The 15,460-nt window shown below is 51.5% G+C and overlaps 1 protein-coding gene across 2 annotated transcripts in view; it reads left to right on the forward strand.

The window, feature by feature from the left end:
* Nucleotides 1-236: 236 nt before the first annotated feature.
* WDR37 (WD repeat domain 37) overlaps nucleotides 237-15,460 on the forward strand; it is a 40,144-nt gene continuing 24,920 nt past the window's right edge. For both annotated transcript variants that reach the window (XM_059403982.1, XM_059403983.1), the window contains exons 1-7: nucleotides 237-433; nucleotides 2,548-2,644; nucleotides 5,642-5,737; nucleotides 6,425-6,489; nucleotides 10,320-10,455; nucleotides 11,591-11,662; nucleotides 15,104-15,148. In XM_059403982.1, the coding sequence (XP_059259965.1) occupies nucleotides 296-433; nucleotides 2,548-2,644; nucleotides 5,642-5,737; nucleotides 6,425-6,489; nucleotides 10,320-10,455; nucleotides 11,591-11,662; nucleotides 15,104-15,148 (649 nt within the window). In that variant the 5' untranslated portion in view covers nucleotides 237-295. The remainder of the gene's footprint in view (nucleotides 434-2,547; nucleotides 2,645-5,641; nucleotides 5,738-6,424; nucleotides 6,490-10,319; nucleotides 10,456-11,590; nucleotides 11,663-15,103; nucleotides 15,149-15,460) is intronic.

The following is a 15,460-nucleotide window of genomic DNA, read 5'->3' on the forward strand; positions in this document are numbered from 1 at the left end:
GTCAAGGGAGACTTGTTCTTTAAGCCTGTCTTTGCTATTTGACTTTTTGAAACTTGTTAATCAGATTTGATAAAAAGTTACCTGTTTGCTGAAGGCTGGGGTGTTTATCTTAAAAAAGGTTAATTTGTCACTTCTTAAATTAAATAGTAAATACTGCCCTAGTGAAGAAGTTTGGAATTGAAAGAAATGGTTGTCTGCTTTTCCTTCATTTCAGTTTGCCAGATCAGAAATTAAGTTTCTCCTGCTTTTGTTTAGCTTACTACAGGAGCGACCGGGAAATCACCTTCTAGAAGTAATGCCCACAGAAAGCGGGAGTTGCTCCACTGCTCGCCAAGCAAAACAGAAACGCAAATCTCACAGCCTTTCCATACGAAGGACCAACAGCTCGGAGCAGGAGAGGACGGGTCTGCCGAGAGAGATGCTCGAAGGACAGGTGAGCGCGTGTCCACGGTGTTCGTAATGTTCCAGAAGTAGCCGAATACATGCGGGTCTCCAAAGTAGAGAAGAAGAGTGGGTTACTGAGACTAAACAAAACCAAACCAGCCCCTTCTTCCCTTAATAACCGATTAAAACAACTGTCACATATAATACCTGCACAGAGACGTGTGACTAGCTAGTGTGACTAAGGAATTTTTAAAATTTTAATTAATTTACATTTAAATTTAAATAGCTACCTGTGGCTACTGGCTACCGAATTGGACAGTGCAGGTAGACAGTGTAAGATACGTTTTTTTATTCGATTTATTTACATTTCTAGTGGAAGTCCCACACTGTCCTTTGCTAGCATCTTCTGGACTTAACTCCCATTTGAGGTGAACGTGTCCTTTGCTTGGCCTTCTGAACGCCCCTCCTCCATTGTGATGTAGGACAAGTAGGTGATCGCATCTCGGGGTAACCCTTCCTCAGGGTCACTCAGAGGCCTGCAGGCTGAACGGCCTGGCCGCCACGCTGCCCCGAGGGCCCTTGTCTTTGTGCTCAGCATTCTCTAGCCTTCTTGCCGAGAGGCGTCCCTGGATGGCGGGCGTGAGGTGCTCTGGCTGGTTCGGCCGCAGGAAGACCGCAGCAGCGGTGTGCGGTGCGAGCTACTCGCATGGTAGGTGGGGGTGGAGGGATCTGAGCGTCCACGTGGCCGGCTCCCAGTGGACTCGCTTTCCAGACAAGTCGACGGTCATTGGCTGGGGAGCAGTGTCCTGCCACGCGCAGGTGGTGTGAACGGGTGGGGTGGTCACTGCCCCCGGCTCAGACTCGGGACTGCGGCCTTGCGGAAGGGGCTGCTCGGCGCAGAGACGCGAGGCCTGCCGGAGCCGGCCGCGTCTGTGTGCGCACCAGGCGCTGACCGGCCTGCTGCGCCCGGGACGTGCGGATGGGGTGGAGCGCACGTGGGTTTTAAAGCTTTGCTGAAAGCTCCCTCCACCTTCCTGGGGGAGAAGGTCTCATTTCACGGCACATTTTGCTTCCCTGATTGTCAAGTGAGGCTCTTGCCGACGTCCCAGTTTTGTCTCCAGTTCCTGTGACATCCTGCATTTGCGGCTTCAGTAAATGTGCTGTTTCAGTTACCGAGTAGTCAGGGTCTGGAAGCGCTGTGGGTGCAGGTCAGTAGGCATGGATGCAGTAGGAGGGGTTTGGCCTCCCTGGGGACGCACAAAGGCTTCTCCCCGAGTGCCCCGGGCAAGGGGGACTGGCTGGACCAGGATGCAGGAGGAGCATGGCACAGAGAGGGAAGAGAATATGCGGAGGCACGAAGCGAGGTGGGCAGTGTGGGAGATGGTCATGGTCATGGTTCTTTTCCTTTCCCTTTTTTTTTCTAAGATTTTATTTATTTATTTATTTATTTATTTTTAAAAGATTTTATTTATTCATTTGACAGACAGAGATCACAAGTAGGCAGAGAGGCAGGAGGAGAGAGAGAGAGGAGGAAGCAGGCTCCCCGCTGAGCAGAAAGCCTGATGTGGGACTCGATCCCAGGATCCTGAGATCATGACCTGAGCCGAAGGCAGCGGCTTAACCCACTGAGCCAGCCAGGCACCCTTATTTATTTATTTGATACAGATCACAAGCAGGCAGAGAGAGAGGAGGAAGCAGGCTCCCTGCGGAGCAGAGACCCCGATGTGGGGCTGGATCCCAGGACCCTGAGACCATGACCTGAGCGGAAGGCAGTGGCTTAACCCACTGAGCCACGCAGGTGCCCCTAGAATATAGATTATTAAAATAAACTTAGAGTATCATATGGTGGAACTTAAGAGACTGTGTGTGATAAAACTTCGTTTATGGGGACTGTCTTCCTTCTGTACAGATCTGGAAGTTTTCCAATAAGGTAGGCTTCTTCCCTCCCTTGTTAAAGGAAAAATGTTTTGAAGAAATGTTTGTTTTTGAATCCCATATTGGGCTGCGTGACCATTTTTACCATGGGTTGTAGTTTTCGTCTGTAGTCTGGGTAGATGTAAAACTAAGTTGTTAAGCATTTTTTGTGTAAGAAATAGGAATTTAAGACATTCACTTTGAAAAAGAGTTTCTTACTCATTTTAAACAGAATCTTCCTTTTTTCAGGATTCTAAGCTGCCTTCCTCGGTTCGCAGTACACTTCTGGAACTATTTGGTCAAATAGAGAGAGAGTTTGAAAACCTTTATATTGAGAACTTAGAACGTGAGTATCTGCTGTCCTCGTAAACTTCTGTAAGATGTCTGGGTAGACATTCGCCACTCTGTCTGCTTCCTCCTCTTCTGTGCCACTTGCAGTCCCTTAGGATGACCCAAATTTATGACATTATACCTCCCTAGTCAGAAGTCTGTGGCTGTGTCACCAGGCTCAAATCCTGGTGTCGGAAGGACTGTGCCCCTCTGAAGGTGTGAGAGGGAAGTTGTCCTCTGCTTGTTTCATGGTGGCCGGTTTCGGTCCTCGACAGTGTGAGGACAGAGGTCGCCATCTTCCTGTTGGCGTGCCCAGGGTCCAGAGCCTGCCTCACTTTTCACCTTGAAGCCCTCCCACTCCTGCCTCCAAAGCCATCAGCAGCGGGCAGAGTCCTCCTAGTGCATCCCTGAGCCATTTCTAAAGACGTGAGGGAAGGATGGGTCATCGGGTCATACCGGGTGACATCCTCATCGGAGATCCCTTACTCTCACACCTGCAAGGCCCCTTTTGCCATGGAGGCCACATGCTCACAGGTTACTTTTGGGATAGGTAGTTCTGCTGACTTGCCCATTCAAACTGATTTAATGAAAAATACATGCATCTTATAAACACTCTTACAGAGAGTTTATTGTAAATTGAGAAAATGTTGATCTGTGTTTCTCTTTAAAATAGACTGTATTTTGAGAACTTCCTAAAATGTATTATGAGTTTGACTTACTAAAGGTAAATCAAAGGAATTTTTAAATTAGCTTAGCTTTAGGGGCACCTGTGTGGCTCAGTCGTTCAGCATCTGCCTTTAGCTCAGGTCATGATCCCGGGGTCCCCAGATTGAGCCCTGCATCGGGCTTTCTGCCCGGTGGGAAGCCTGCTTCTCCCTCCCACTCCCCCTGCTTGTGCTCCCTCTCTTGCCGTGTTTCTCCCTGTCAACTAAATAAGTAAAATCTTCAAAAAAGAATTAGCTTTAGTTTCTCCTTTTAAGTTTATTTTAGAAGGAATGCCATCCATTGCTTAAAGAATCAGACAGCATCGGGGCTCCTGGCTGGCTCGTTTAATGGGGTGTCTGGCTCTTGATACTGGGGTCATGAGTTTGAGCCCCACCTTGGGTGGAGATTGCTAAAACAAAAAACAAAACAAAACCCCAGTATGTAAAGATAACTACTATTACCCTTGCCTGTCGACCTATTCTGTTCTGCAAAGGAAAATATTTTCTGCATTTTTTGCTTTTAATTCTTGTGATTATTTCTGTAAACTTAGTCCACTTTTACTCTTGGCTAGTCAGCTTTAGGCCACGTGCACTCATGCTTTCCTGGGAAACGTCAGGAAATAAGCCTGTCCCTTACCCACTGGTCTCTCCATTACTTTGCAGTGTCTGTTCTTTCCATAGGGTTTGTTTTGATGAAACCTGGGTTATGCGCATGGAACTATTATCTGGTCTTCATACTTGACCAACAACATTTCTGTTACAATTCTTTTCTCTATTAATATATAATCTGTTATTAAAATATCTTTTACTCTAGAACTAAGTGGTGTTGAGTAAATAATGAAAAGAATGTAATCCTGTGTCACTTAAACTTTTCTAGTGGACCATTTGATGTTCTATTTTTGGATTCTCCTTATAAGTCCATCTTGGAAATTTACAGAGGGAGAAATTATTTGAAGTTTTTATAAAGTAAAACTTAGGTACTATGTACTCCTTCTGATCTTAGGGCTTTTCTTTTTTTTTAAGTATCAGTTGTAATGCCCCAAGTGCTATTGAATTTCTTTTGTGATCTAAGGCCTTATGTTTTATGAGTTCATGCAGTTTGTTCAAGAAAAAGAATAGAATTACTGGGGTGCCTGGGTGGCTCAGTAAGTTAAGTGTCTGACTTTTGATCTCAGCTCAGGGTCGTAAATTCCAAGCCCTGTGTTGGTCTCCGTGGAGCCTACTGAAAAAACAAACAAACAAACAAAACCCCTAGGGTTACCATGACTAATGCCGGAGGAACTTGGAGTGTGTACGGTCTCATGCTGACTGGTTCAGATGGCTTCCTGAGATCTGAGGACGGTCAGCGTTCGGTGGATTTGCTCTGAGCCTTTGCCCTCCGCCTCCCTGTCGCCTGACCCAGCCCCTCGGTCTCACTGGAGGCCGAGCAGAGAGAGGAGCATGCTGGGAGGTGGCTTGACACGGTGGCGGGTGCGCGGCCAGGTCTCGGCACGGCCGCCCTTGCTGCCGCGGCTCGTGTCCTTGGTCGAGTCCCTTCCCCCGATGTCACTCCTCGTCCCGCGGCCTCACAGTCCTGTTCGCGAGGGCTCCGTGCTGAGAAGGGCACCCGCATGAGCGTGTCTCCTGATCGTCCCTCGAAGACTCATGTCCTCCCTCTGCCTGCCTTCCCTGCGGTTCTGCACTCGCAGTCGTGGGCGCGAACTCCCCCGAATCGTTCATCTCGGTTACATGTCCTCCGCGTCTGGAGCCTCACAGCGAAGGCTGCGTGTTGTCATGGCCTGTGCTTCCCCCCAGCTTCCGTGTTCTCAGCTAGACTAAACATCTCACTGAATTTTGGACAGTATCAGAAAAAAATTTTTTTTTTAAGATTTTATTTATTTATTTGACAGAAAGAGATCACAAGTCGGCAGAGAGGCAGGCAGAGAGAGAGAGGAGGAAGCAGGCTCTCCGCTGAGCAGAGAGCCCGATGCGGGGCTCGATCCCAGGACCCTGAGATCATGACCTGAGCTGAAGGCAGCGGCTTAACCCACTGAGCCCCCAGGTGCCCCTCAGGAAAATGTTTTTAAGTATACAGAAGAGAGTACAAAGGGGACGACCTGAGGCCCGGGTCCCCGAGTCCTGCCCGTGAGCCCCGACGGCGCAGCATCTTCCCGGTGCTGGAGTTTGTCGTCTTCGCAGGGTGTCGTGAGGTCGTGAGAGCTGTAGGAACTGGGATCTCGTTTAGACAGTACTTCAGTGTTAATGTTGTTAGGTACTGAAGTTTGGAAGTGCACGTCTTACCTTCTTGAAAACCACTTCTTTATTCCCAGTGCGTAGGGAAATCGAGACTCTTAATGAACGTTTAGCCGTTGAAGGACAAGCGGTCGATGGGGCGGAACTGAGCAAGGGCCAGCTCAAGACGAAAGGTAAGGGTGAGCGCTCACGAAAGGCTTGTCCCACAGAATATATCCGAGTGGTACTTCCGTGTGGTTCACGACATTGAGTGAGTTTGTGTGCGCAAGTGTGCCTGTGTAGTGAGTCCTCCGCGGCCACAACAAATACTGTGCTGTAACCTCCAGGGACCACATTAGCTTTCTTTTTTCAAATTCTTCAATACTCAACGTGCTACCTAATAAAATAGAAGAAACTGTAAAACTCTGGGGGGGGGGGGCATTTCAAAGAATGTGGATCAAACTGAGTCTTAAGATAGTGGTATTTTAAGATAGTGATATTTTCAAAATTAAACAAATAAGTTATTCAGCTGATCTTCAAAAAAAAAAGGATTGTCCTGCACGTTCTGTGTAGGGGAAGTATGGACCTTAGCGAGGGACCCGGACTGATGGGCGGTGTGCAGTGGGTGGGCACACTGCGGTCAGCACCGGTGTGGAGGAGGGGAGGGGGCGCCGGGAGGCCGGGCTTCCTGTTGTGGCCGTGGCCTGGCCCTGACGCCAGCGTGGATGAACCCTCGGCGCGGGGTGGGGGGTGGGCAGTGTCACTGTTTTCCTGTGTGGAACCACAGATGGTGTTTGCTGTCCCCAGTCTGTCCCTGCTCTGACACTCTGGGGCCCTGTGTTTGTACGACGTCCCTGACTGTCGCTTCTCTGCGTCTGCAGCCAGCCACAGCACCAGCCAGCTGTCGCAGAAGCTGAAGACCACGTACAAGGCCTCCACCAGCAAGGTACGCTGGGCGCTGGCCCTCGGGCCGCTCCTGTGGTATTTGAGGTGTGCAGACGTGTACCCGAAGCTGCATATTTTCCAGTCAGGAGCGAGTAACAGACAAGGAGGAACTTCTGCTGTTTAGAGAAATTGGATTTTGCAGGGAGTATCATAAGTGTGTTAAGTGGCCACAGCCTCTGGACACCTGGACTCTGCTCTGCCCAGGTCCTTCCTGAGAGTCAAATGTTGTGCGTAAGTAAAGAGATTGTCTTTTTCAGGAAAGAGACATGTTGTGGTGTTCTGTGGCTTGATGCAGAGGCTCTGAATCTGGAGAACGGGACAGGTGGGAAGCAGGGAAGCTTCTCATGAGTCCCGTTTCCCCGTTAGCCTCGCCTTCTCTCTCATTTTCTAAGGATCATCCAGAAGTGAAGGTCTGTCTGCAAGGCACGTTCGGACAGTTGGGGTAGTTTGCGTTTTTAAAAGTTACCTTGTTCTGACCGTCTTAAAGTGGCAAAGATTGAATCATTTGGAAATCAGTTTATCTGGGAGGGAGGACTGCTGTCAGGGAATATTCTGAAGTAATTTTGTGTGCATCTCTATTTTGGGAGTCTTCTGGACATACAAAAGATAAATTAATTATTTAACCGTAATAAATGGACATTCTTTCTGCTAAACCCGAGGGAAAAGCTGAAGTTTGTGCTGTGCTACGGTAGCATGAAAGCATGAAGAGTTCTTGTTAACTTCCTGTGTTTCCGGTTTGTTCCGTTGAGCCTAAAGTCACTGAGCGAGCCCGCCACAGGAGACTAACCGCAGTTAACGGACCAGATGCAGTCTTGTGGCTACTTCTGCTTATTTGAAAATTTTTAGTACTTCTTTGTTATAAAAAATAGGAGTATTGATTATTTTCTTGTTTCCTTTGATAATTCTAGAGTTTAAGTGGTGAATTAAAAATTTTTATTATGTATTATTTAGCTTATACTTAGTAGTTTTTAAGTTTTGTTTTTTTTTTTTTTTAAAGATTTTATTTATTTATTTGACAGAGAGAGATCACAAGTAGGCAGAGAGACAGACAGAGAGAGAGATGAGGAGAAGCAGGCTCCCCGCTGAGCAGAGAGCCCGATGCGGGACTCGATCCCAGGCCCCTGGGATCATGACCTGAGCCGAAGGCAGAGGCTTAACCCACTGAGCCACCCAGGCGCCCCAGTTTTTAAGTTTTTAAATAAATCAACATTAAACTATTTTTCAAAATGTGTTGTAAAATTATGTTCTTCCTCACCTAACTTCTTGTATTATCTCGACTTCCGTTGTTTATTCCAGTGGGACCGCGTATGTACACGACACACTGTCCTAGCACTGGGAAACCTTCAGAGCATTTCTGAAGTAGAAGATGAAAGGCGTGTATACAGTTAGCCCTTGCTAGCAAGAGTGAAAAACGAGATTTGGGCCAGGGGAAGGAAATGTATTATTACAATATTCTGCTTAAAGAAAAATGTATTTAAACATATTTAAAGCCCCCATCATTTTAGATCCTACAAATCCATACCTGTGTGCTATTAAAAAACGTGTAATTAATGATCTTTATTGCGTGCATTAAAGAATAGTGTTGAAAGATGTCATCTGAAAATTGAAGAAAGACTCTGATAGCAGAGTGTGTTGTGGTCCGTGCCGCAGCGTGTGTCCTCGGTGGGAGCGCTGCGTGTGTGCGCGGCGCGGAGGTGGCGAGCTGGAAGCAGCGCTGCTCGCCTCCTCGCTCTGCCCTGCCGGCCGGCCGTGTGCTCGGTGCCCCCTCGTGCGCTCAGCAGACACACGAGAGCTTCCCTTCCTGGGTGCCTGAGGATGGACGGCGCGTGTCTGTCGTGGGGCGGGGCGGGGGGTGCCCGTCCAACGCAGTCACTGTAGAGAAGCTTGTGTTTTTATAAAGGTAACTCTGTCATTGTGAAAAACCCCTTTCCGGTTTTGTTGAAGTACTTTAGATTGTATCTTAAATTAAAACGGTAATTAGGATGACAGGTGTAAGCATCACTTCATTCTGCTTTTTGGTCGGGAATGTTCACTGCATGACCTGGTCTTTTTTTTTTTTTTTTTAAAGATTTTATTTATTTATTTGTCAGAGAGAGCGAGAGCGAGCACAGGCAGGCAGAGAGGCAGCAGAGTCAGAGGGAGAAGCAGGCTCCCTGTGGAGCAAGGAGCCCGACACGGGGCTCGATCCCAGGACCCTGAGATCATGACCTGAGCCGAAGGCAGCTGCTTAACCCACTGAGCCACCCAGGCGTCCCATGACCTAGTCTTTTGTGGGGCCTCTTCCTGTCGTGACAGGGCTAGGAGTTTTCAGAACAGAGAACCGATAGGTATTCAAGTGCGGTCGGCATTTGGAAGCCGCACAGGGAGTGACTTGTCACAGTGTTCCTGGGCTGCCTTTGTCCGTTTCTGGAATCGACCAGAAGGAGTCGGGGTCGGTGTGTCTTGAGCAGGGACCTTCGGTTCTTCCATGCGTGAGTCTGGCGAGGAGCAGGCCTCTAGGAGCGCTCGTCTCCGGACAGCAGCGTCTGGGGGAGGTGGCAGGAGGCTCCCCACGTACCGTGACCCAGGCTGTGCGCGTTCTACGCAGTCCTCCTGCGGGTTCCGTTGCTGGACATCCGATTGGCACCTCACGCCAGCCAGAGCACTTTTGCTTGTCGTGGAGGGACAGTCTTGCTGGTTTGGGTGGGAGAGCAGCTTCCGGAGGGTGAAAGAAGACGGTGGGCTTGCATTTGAGCAAATCCTCTTGTAAAATTCAAACCCACTTAGATGTGTTTCTGCCGGAAGAGTCCGGGTTTGTTAAACTCGTTGTTTCAGTCGTTCCTGGCGTCTGAGGACGGTTTGAGGGTTCGCCCCTAAAGCGATGGACCAGTGGCTTGTGTTGTAGGTCTTTGTTCTAAGAATGAACTGAGATTCATTTTCAGGGCTGCGCTAAATCAGGGTTCAGAAAAGCTGTTTAATCCCGTTTTCTCTTTCACTTGATTTTATGGTTTCGTTATTCTGATTAATCTTCATTATTCTGGTTTGCTTAAAAGCTGAAAAGCCATTTTATCTAGGAATAGTTTATAAACAAACTCTGAAGAGCTGTGTTTAGTTCGTTTCTTTCTCACACCCTTGGTGTTTCCGTGGTACGAGGAGGTGGCATCTGTTGGCCGTGCATGTCATGCGGGCCGGGGCCTCGCCCTCGTGGGTACCCCCGTGCTTCCGCGGTCTGTCCCGTGGACCGTGAGCCGCCCTCCCGGGGCCTGCTGGCGCGCTGTGTGCGTCTCTTGTGCGGCGCTGGCACTGCGCACGCGCTCGGTCAGCAGTGCTGGGCAGACGGCGTCTGGGGGCAGTGTCGTCCTTGGACTCCTCCCCACCTGGGCTCTTGTCCCTGATCACACATGGTTGGTGTAAATTACTAGAAATGGGGAAAAAATGAAGGTTCCCCCAAAATAAAAGTGCTTTTAAGGATGTGGGTATACTCTCTTGACTTTCGTGTCCTGGTAGTTCTTTTTTTGTTTTTTGTTTTTCAAAGAATTTGGAAATTCGACTGATGGTTTGGATTTGTGGAAGAGACTTGCGGTGCATAAACAGACCCTTCTCTCTCCTGCGGGAGGACACAACCTGCTTTGCGGGAGTGTGGGGTCCTTCCGAGGCCTTCATTCTCCCGTGTGACCTCCGCTCGCCGGAAGGATGCTGCCGTTTGTGCTTACGTCGTGTTCCCTTAGTGCTTTCAGTACCTGTTCCGGGACTCAGGCCGTTCAAGACCTGTTTTGCTGTTGTACCTTTTTTAAACTTAAAATCATTCAGTCCCTAAGTTGTCTGTAATACTTCCTCCCGTCATGGTTGTAGATCGTCTCCAGCTTCAAGACCACCACGTCGAGGGCCGCGTGCCAGCTGGTGAAGGAGTACGTCGGCCACCGGGACGGCATCTGGGACGTCAGTGCGGCGAGGACTCCGCCCGTGGTGCTGGGCACCGCGTCTGCCGGTGAGTCCGCGCGAGTCCCTCTGCTTGCTGCGCGCGGCGGCCGGGGCGGGCCGGGGACCCGCCAGTGCTGCTAGCCGAGCTGGCCCTGGCAGCGGACAGGAGGCCAAGCAGTCACTGACACGGAAGCGCTAGGCCCCTCCGTGCCCCATTGGGCCTTGCTGCTGTGATGTGAGACTGCGGGCCTGGTGAGCGGACGCTGGCTCTGGGACTGGCCGTCGTGCCAGGAGTCGCTGTTCGCAGCAGTCGAGGCAGCATGTCTTTTACACAGACTGGGTATTTTTTTGATTGGCTTTTATGTTACTCACAGTCGAGTGCACATCTGCTTCAACTGTGAGGTATAGGGGGCTCGTTCTAGGATTCAGGCAGAAGCTGGGCCGCTGGCAGCCCAGTGTGTCTGTCGGGGCAGGCATCTGAGAGCCCTTTTATCTCATTAAAGGAGGAATGTTTTTTGAAAGCTGTCCAAGGTGCACAACCTGACACCCTTTCAGATAAAAACTGCTGAAGTTAAAGATGGTGCTCACTTGTTGAAAATGACTACCAGCTTGTGAGAAGTTACTTACTAGGTTCTGCTTTTTAAAGTAGAAGATGTTGCAGCAGTTAGACCCATGAAGAAAGTTCTCTTTCTCGTTTAGAATTATGTTCACACGTGAGCACCCCAGCATGTTCTGGAAATTACAATTAAAAAGAAAGAAAGGGTCCTTTTCTGGTCTCAAAAATCTTGTTTGGATCACCGGCACTTATTTTCCAGATTTTCCTGTTATGTAAGAGGGAAGGTCCAAAGGAATATTTTTATCTCAGATACTTGTAACTGGATTTGGATTTGCATTTCAGTGCCGTGTGATGCCCTGGAAAGTTTCGATTCAACAGAACAGTGGACCTTTTACCTGAGGACTCAGGCGAGATGCCATCCATGTGATAGCGCCCTGGGGTCCAAGTCCCTGGGTTTCCGTTTGCCACCTGACCTCGGACAGGTCACCAGCTTCTGTCTCCTTGGAAATGTTTTCTTTCATCAGTTGAACTACAGACCAGGACAGAGTTGCAGGAGATACTAGTGATGGCGTAATCTCTCACTTTTATTGAAAAGACCGTAAAAGTGGGGATGGGTCGATTATTCTGGTGTTTTTGGATCTTGCAGATCACACGGCTCTGCTGTGGAGCATAGAGACAGGGAGGTGCCTCGTCAAGTACTCGGGCCACGTGGGCTCAGGTAAGCAGCACCGGGGGGCGGTGTCTCCTGAGGGGCGCTGTGCTGACCTGCCTGCGGGCTGTGCACGCTCATGGGCAGTCGGGGCCATGCTGCCTGTGCGGCAGGGCCTCATCGGGGGACAGCGAGCGCGTAGGAGTTGTCTGCGTCTTTGTTACCGTTGCCTACACAGCCGTGTGTCAGCGGATTTGGAGCGGAGATGCCACCTTGGTCAGAGACCGTGTGTGCATTTCAGAGGTTCCCTTTCAGGGAGCTGCTTCTTGTGCTTTGTGTGCAGTAGGGCCCGGGAGGGCTGCCGTCTGACCCTGGGCTTCTGCCTGTGGGTGATGGCCCTGTGACGTCAGCAGCTCCGCCCTGCCCCCTGAGCTGCACCCATGCTGCCGGCTGCTGTTTTTTTTTTTTTTTTTTTTAAAGATTTTATGTATTTATTTGACAGACAGAAATCACAAGTGGGCAGAGAGGCAGGCAGAGAGACAGGGGGAAGCAGGCTCCCTGCTGAGCAGAGAGCCCGATGCGGGACTCGATCCCAGGACCCTGAGATCATGACCTGAGCTGAAGGCAGAGGCTTAACCCACGGAGCCACCCAGGCGCCCCTGCTGTTCTGACCGCATCTTGCCCACTTCCCTCTGGGCGCCCTTCGGGGTTCCTTCTTCCTGGCCTGGCCCCTCCCCCCCATCGGGCCGCCTCCCGTCTCCCTGTCCCCTCACCAGCCCTCCCCTCACGGACCTGTGCCGACGGTTCCTGCCTTCCACGCCCGTGGCCGGGTGCGCCCCAGCTGCAGACCCAAGCCCTGCTGCCCAGTGGGGGCCTTTGTGTGGTCCTGTCTGGGCTGTGACCCACAGTCTTAACCTCTCTCGGGGTCTCCTTCCCTCCGCTGTCCCCGCTGCCGCGTCCTGCCTCTCCGCACGTGCGTGTCTTCCCCGCAGCGTGCATCTTCTGTCTCCACAGGGCAGTGCCCGGGCCGCGCAGACGTTCTCAAGTGAGCGTGGCTGTAGCCTGTGTTCCTTGGTCAGACACCTCCACATCGCCTAGAAATGAAGCGGCTGCTGGGCAGCCTGTGTAAAAGAGGAACCGCTTCTTACTCTTCACTTCTCCAACAGCCTTACGTGTTCTGCTTTTTTCTTCCTTTTTTCTCGATAGCCTGTCCTGTTCTTTGAGTTGTTGAGTTTTAGACAAGGGGCTCTTGCTGAGGCAGTGGGACCCACTCCCTCGCCCCGTGACGTGACTGTGCACTCTTGTCCTCACCTCGCGGCTGCGGCGCGGTTCTTCCTCAGATCTGAGTGTGGCGACACGGCCGCCCACATACGTGCGCTCCGTGCAGTGGCCTTGCTTCCATCCGGCCTGGTTTCTGTGTCTCTCCCAAACCCCTCCCCATGCTCCGCCCCGTGACCGTCCTCTCCCGTGGCCGGACGCGGCGCGGCGGTCTCTGTTCTTTGCTGTCGCTCTCATTCCTTCCGCAGGGCGTCCCCTCCGGCAGGTGCCTGTGATGCCCTGCTTGTCGGGGACTGCCCTGCGCGTGTTCCTGCCGCGTCCTGCAGCGAGCACGTGGAGTGCCGTGCGGGCGGGTAGTGGGAGTGGAGCGCTGGCGTGTCTGGCCTTCCCTTCTCCCGCGGGTGCTGCCCTCCAGGACGCCGTCTGTGTAGCGCTTGTGTCCCGGCTTTGGCTTTTCCCACTAGGCGGTGCTCTGATCCCATGGGGACGGTCCCTTTAACCTAAAGGGTGGGGTTCTGCTGCCCGGGGTTTCTCATGCAAGTGACTCACTGCAGGTGGTTTGACATGTGTCTGCCCTGGCTCCTTCCTCTCGCATCACCTGAACCTGGTACCCTCCTGTGCATCGGCCCTCCTGGCTCGAGGGTCCCATGTGGAGCTTCGCAGCTGCCCTGCTACAGGCCCCCCCACCCCGTCAGACCTCCCGTGCTGGAGACGGTGCTTTCTCCCACGTGGCGGTCTCTCTCACAGCTCGGTTAGGCGCACAGACGACGGGCAGATCAGGTGTCTGAAGCTCGTCTTGAAGAAAGCTTGTCTCTGCTCCCGCTGTGGCCGCCATGAGTGGGGTCGGCTGCGGGTCTGCAGGCCGCTGGCAGAGCTCACCGTCTCCGCGCGAGCTGTGGGCTGCTGGCTGGCTGGCAGGGGGCGACGTCGCTGCAGCCCGCCGTCTGCCGGGGGCACCCCGGCACGCCTCCAGTCCGGCCCCCACTCAGTGGCACTGTCCCCGTGGTAAGGTCAGTGCTCAGGTGTCACTTCATTGGGCCTGCGTGAACCCTGCTGATGGCTGGCCGGCACTGGGGCCGTGAGGAGTCACCGAGCGCCCACCGTGTGCCAAGTGTCCGGCTGAGCAGCTGGTCCGCGTTCCTGCACACACCTCACGGGGCCCTTGAGGGAGGTGGTGTCTGTGCGCCCTATGCCCCTGGGAAGGTGCTCAAGGGCTGGTCCTACCCGGTGTTCCTTCCTGGGAGTGTTAGGGTTATTTTAGGCATTGTTTATGCTTTGCTGTTTGTAGGGAGGTCCGTTTCCATGAGCTCTTCCCATGTTTACCTGTCGTTTAGAGTTCATAGTGAAAGCATCTTTTAGCATTTTCCAGTTCCTCAGAAAAGTAGAATTCCCGGGGCTTTGCTGACAGAATCATCCTGAAAGCACTTGCCGAAGTTGGCTGAAACTTCCTGTGTGTTCGGTGTGTGCTGTGTGTCTCCCACGTGTGGGTGTGAGGGCCGGCTGCCCTGCGTGCCCTGACTCCGGTCAGCTCTGTGTTGGGTCGCCGGGGAGCTGATGTCCTGCTGCTCCCCGCGAGAGCTCGGCGGCGAGCAGCGAGGTCCCAGCAGCCACCTGCGGCCTCTGCACACTCCAGCAGCTGTCGTGCGGCCACGCTTTTGGGACAAGGGAGGGCTGCCCTTCCCTCTACTCTGGCGTCCTGTCCCATAAAGGAGCACCAGCTGGGGAGACCTTGGGTGGATCCCCATAACCGGAGACGGAAACTGTCCACGTTGATCTGACTCTCCCCGAGCTGGCCTGGCCGTATCTTCTCTGTTTCTGGGGCCTCCTGGAATGGGACAGGAGGGAGGGGCCTGATGAGGTGGGCCCGATTGATGAGGTGGGTGGGCTGTCAGTCATGTGCCTGCTATGTTTTGTTTCTGTCTGTCGTCGTGTTTTTCTTAGCGTCCCGATTTATTTTCAACTCTAGGTGGCTTCCTTATCTATAAAAAGTGGTGGGTTGTTTGTAATTTTCTTCTGTGTGTATTACACTTTGGCAGTGTGATTGTTGATACGCAGTAGTGTTTTCATTTTTCTCTAGTCTCCTAGCATGTATTCATAGCTTAATTAAATGGGAGGATCTAATATTGAACTGTTAAAGTTCTTTTAATTTTTAAAGTTACTTTGTAATATTTAGGTGTGATAAATATTGATATGTTTTTATTTTAAACCTTTTGTAATATTTTTATTTTGCAGTAAATTCTATAAAGTTTCATCCATCAGAGCAGTTGGCTCTTACTGGTACGTAGATTTTTTTCTTTGTTGAGCAGAGTTACTGATCATCTTGAAAGATGTCCACGCCTTGCACCAAAGTCAGATGCTCACTGGTAGCCGTTTTATGTAATACTTGAGGAATGGGGAAGGAGAAACACGTCTAGTAGAACCTTTGTCACCCGTAACGGACTGCCGGTTAGATGAGCTGCACTGTCCTGTGAGATTGCGGGTGACCACCGTGAGGTCGCCGTGCAGAGCACGTGGCGGTCGCCAGCCTTCCCTCTCACACAGGTGTTTCTCAGCAGACTGACCCGCTTCTCTCCGGCCCTGTCATCGCTG

This window comes from Mustela nigripes, chromosome 6 (assembly GCF_022355385.1).
Source record: "Mustela nigripes isolate SB6536 chromosome 6, MUSNIG.SB6536, whole genome shotgun sequence".
NCBI lineage: Eukaryota > Metazoa > Chordata > Mammalia > Carnivora > Mustelidae > Mustela > Mustela nigripes.